Source organism: Sinocyclocheilus anshuiensis, unplaced genomic scaffold (assembly GCF_001515605.1).
Source record: "Sinocyclocheilus anshuiensis isolate Anshui unplaced genomic scaffold, SAMN03320099.WGS_v1.1 scaffold337, whole genome shotgun sequence".
Taxonomy (NCBI): domain Eukaryota; kingdom Metazoa; phylum Chordata; class Actinopteri; order Cypriniformes; family Cyprinidae; genus Sinocyclocheilus; species Sinocyclocheilus anshuiensis.
This window is the reverse complement of record NW_015537968.1, coordinates 1,487,906-1,490,088: the sequence shown is the minus strand read 5'-3', so window position 1 is coordinate 1,490,088 and position 2,183 is coordinate 1,487,906. Positions and strand designations below refer to the sequence as shown.

The 2,183-nt window shown below is 41.2% G+C and overlaps 1 protein-coding gene across 1 annotated transcript in view; it reads left to right on the top strand.

Moving 5' to 3' along the window:
- The window catches only part of LOC107668825 (low-density lipoprotein receptor-related protein 10-like), a 7,853-nt gene extending 6,093 nt beyond the window's left edge, over positions 1-1,760 (top strand). The window contains exon 10 of the mRNA XM_016460831.1: positions 409-1,760. Within this exon, the coding sequence (XP_016316317.1) occupies positions 409-1,011 (603 nt within the window). The 3' untranslated portion in view covers positions 1,012-1,760. The remainder of the gene's footprint in view (positions 1-408) is intronic.
- Positions 1,761-2,183: the final 423 nt, after the last annotated feature.

The window sequence follows — 2,183 nt, the reverse complement described above, 5'->3', positions numbered from 1 at the left end:
GGAAAAAATGTATCATGGTTTCCACAAAAATATTAAGCAGCACGACTGTTTTCAACATTGATAACAATCAAAAAGTTACTTTAGCACCAAATCAGCTTGTTATAATGATTTCTTAAGGATCATGTTACACTGCAGACTGGAGTAATGGCTGCTGAAAATAAAGCTTTGCCATCACATTATTGTCACATTACAATTTAAATATATTAAAATAGCAAACAGTTATTTTAAATTGTAATAATATTTTACAATATTATTGTTTTTACTGTGTTTTTGATCAAATAAATGCAGCCTGAGCAAACAGTAGTGTTTATAGTCTAGGTTTTCTTATTTGTGGATATTTGTGTTTGATTTTTCACTTTTGCATGTTTTTTTTTTTTTTTAACAATTCTCTTTTTCTCTGTTTTCCAGACTGTCTCACTCTCCCTGAGAGGAATACTACAGCTCCTCAGGCAAGACAATGCTTCCTCTCTACGGCGAAGACGCAGGCCCCGGTTTGTCCGCAGAGCTATGCGGCGCCTACGAAGATGGGGCTTAATTCCACGACCTGCCCCTAGACCGACACAGACCACCACCTCTTCCTCCCAACAGACAGAAGCTGCTAATTCTAGCGCTGAGCCCAGTCAGTCAAGTCCTGGAGTCTCCTCAGTGGCTACAGAGGCAGCCAGTCAGTCCTTGTCTCAAAAACTGGCTTTATCCCTACAGACAGAAACACAGCAGCAAGCGGAGGGTCCTCTTTCTTCTCCCCCACCTCCTTTTCCTGTCCAGTCAATCGAAGTCACTGAAACACAACAGACCCCACCCATCACTGTCCCCCAAAGCAGCCCTTCCCTGGCATCTCTCTTCCACACTCTGGGGCGGAGCATTTCCCGTTTCCGACCCTCCCCGTCCCCTACTTCTCTTCATCTCTCAGCATCCCCCTCTTTTTCCTCTTCCTCCTCTGAAGATGAAGTGTTGCTGATTCCTCTCTCTGATGACACAACCTCTGAAGATGATGTGCCCATGATAATATGAGCGACTCGTTCGCTTTTCCTTTTTGGTTCTGTCTCTTCACCTTGTTCTTGCTGTCCTGCCTTCCTCTTTTCAGCACGTGAGCGTCACCATGTTTGTTTCTTGTGCTGGCTTGGTGCCTTAACTTGTATTAGAGCATCTGTTTTCTTGACTTAAGAGAAGAAGTATTGAATTAATGTGCGTCAAATATTTGACAAGCAACTGTGTGCGTACAGATGTGTGGGTTGTGCACTTATCTAAAGTGTTGATTGAAGAACATTTGCACAATGAATCTCCCCCAGCTGGCCTACGAACCTCTCTGTGTGATCCTGTGCCACGATGTTGGTTAAAAAGATAGATTTTAGTTAGAATAGCTTTTTTTATCTGCAGACATGGTTGTGTGATGTGCATACATGTGAGTTTACCTCATTATGCTACAGGCCACATATTTTATTGTGTGTGTTCCTCAGAAGTGCCTTTGATTGAGCTTCCTGTACATCACTAGACCGTATGTGATTGCGTATGTGCTTGCACGTAGGGCCAAACACACTTGCACAAAAGTTTACACATAGATGTAGAACTCACCCTCGCTATGTATATGGTAGTGCATGGCAACTGTGGCAATAACTTAATAATTAAGTCTTGTGTGTGTTGTGTGTGTGAGTGATTGTTTGTTTGTTTGTATGTATGAGAGAGAGTGAACTAGCTGAAAGTGGCAAGCCACTCCGCTGAGACAATCCTTCCTGGAGGTTTCACTCGCACCTCCATATGCACCACCAACCTAAATGGCATCACTATATCACAATAACTTGAATATGTCTTACAAAATGAAAAATGTAGATTTCATACTTTTCTGGCTCAGTGGACAATAAACGGGCTACCAGTCGTAGTGCCATATCTATAGTCACTTGGTTTCAACTGCTGGTATGATCTGTCATTTCACTTCTCCTTTTACCCTGTCAATGTTGTTTTTAATCTATGTATTTTTCAATGCCGAAGTGTTGAACTCTCATCTGCTGAATGGTGATTGCATTAGAAAGACATGGGTGGGAATTATCTTAATAGATGATAGTAGGATGAATTTCACTGTATATATTTGCTAAACCAGCAGGAAAATCCACAAAGATTAAAATGATTTGCACTTTTATTCTTCCTTGTGTGATTTAATGTGTCTGTTTGAATGTTATTATTTAGTT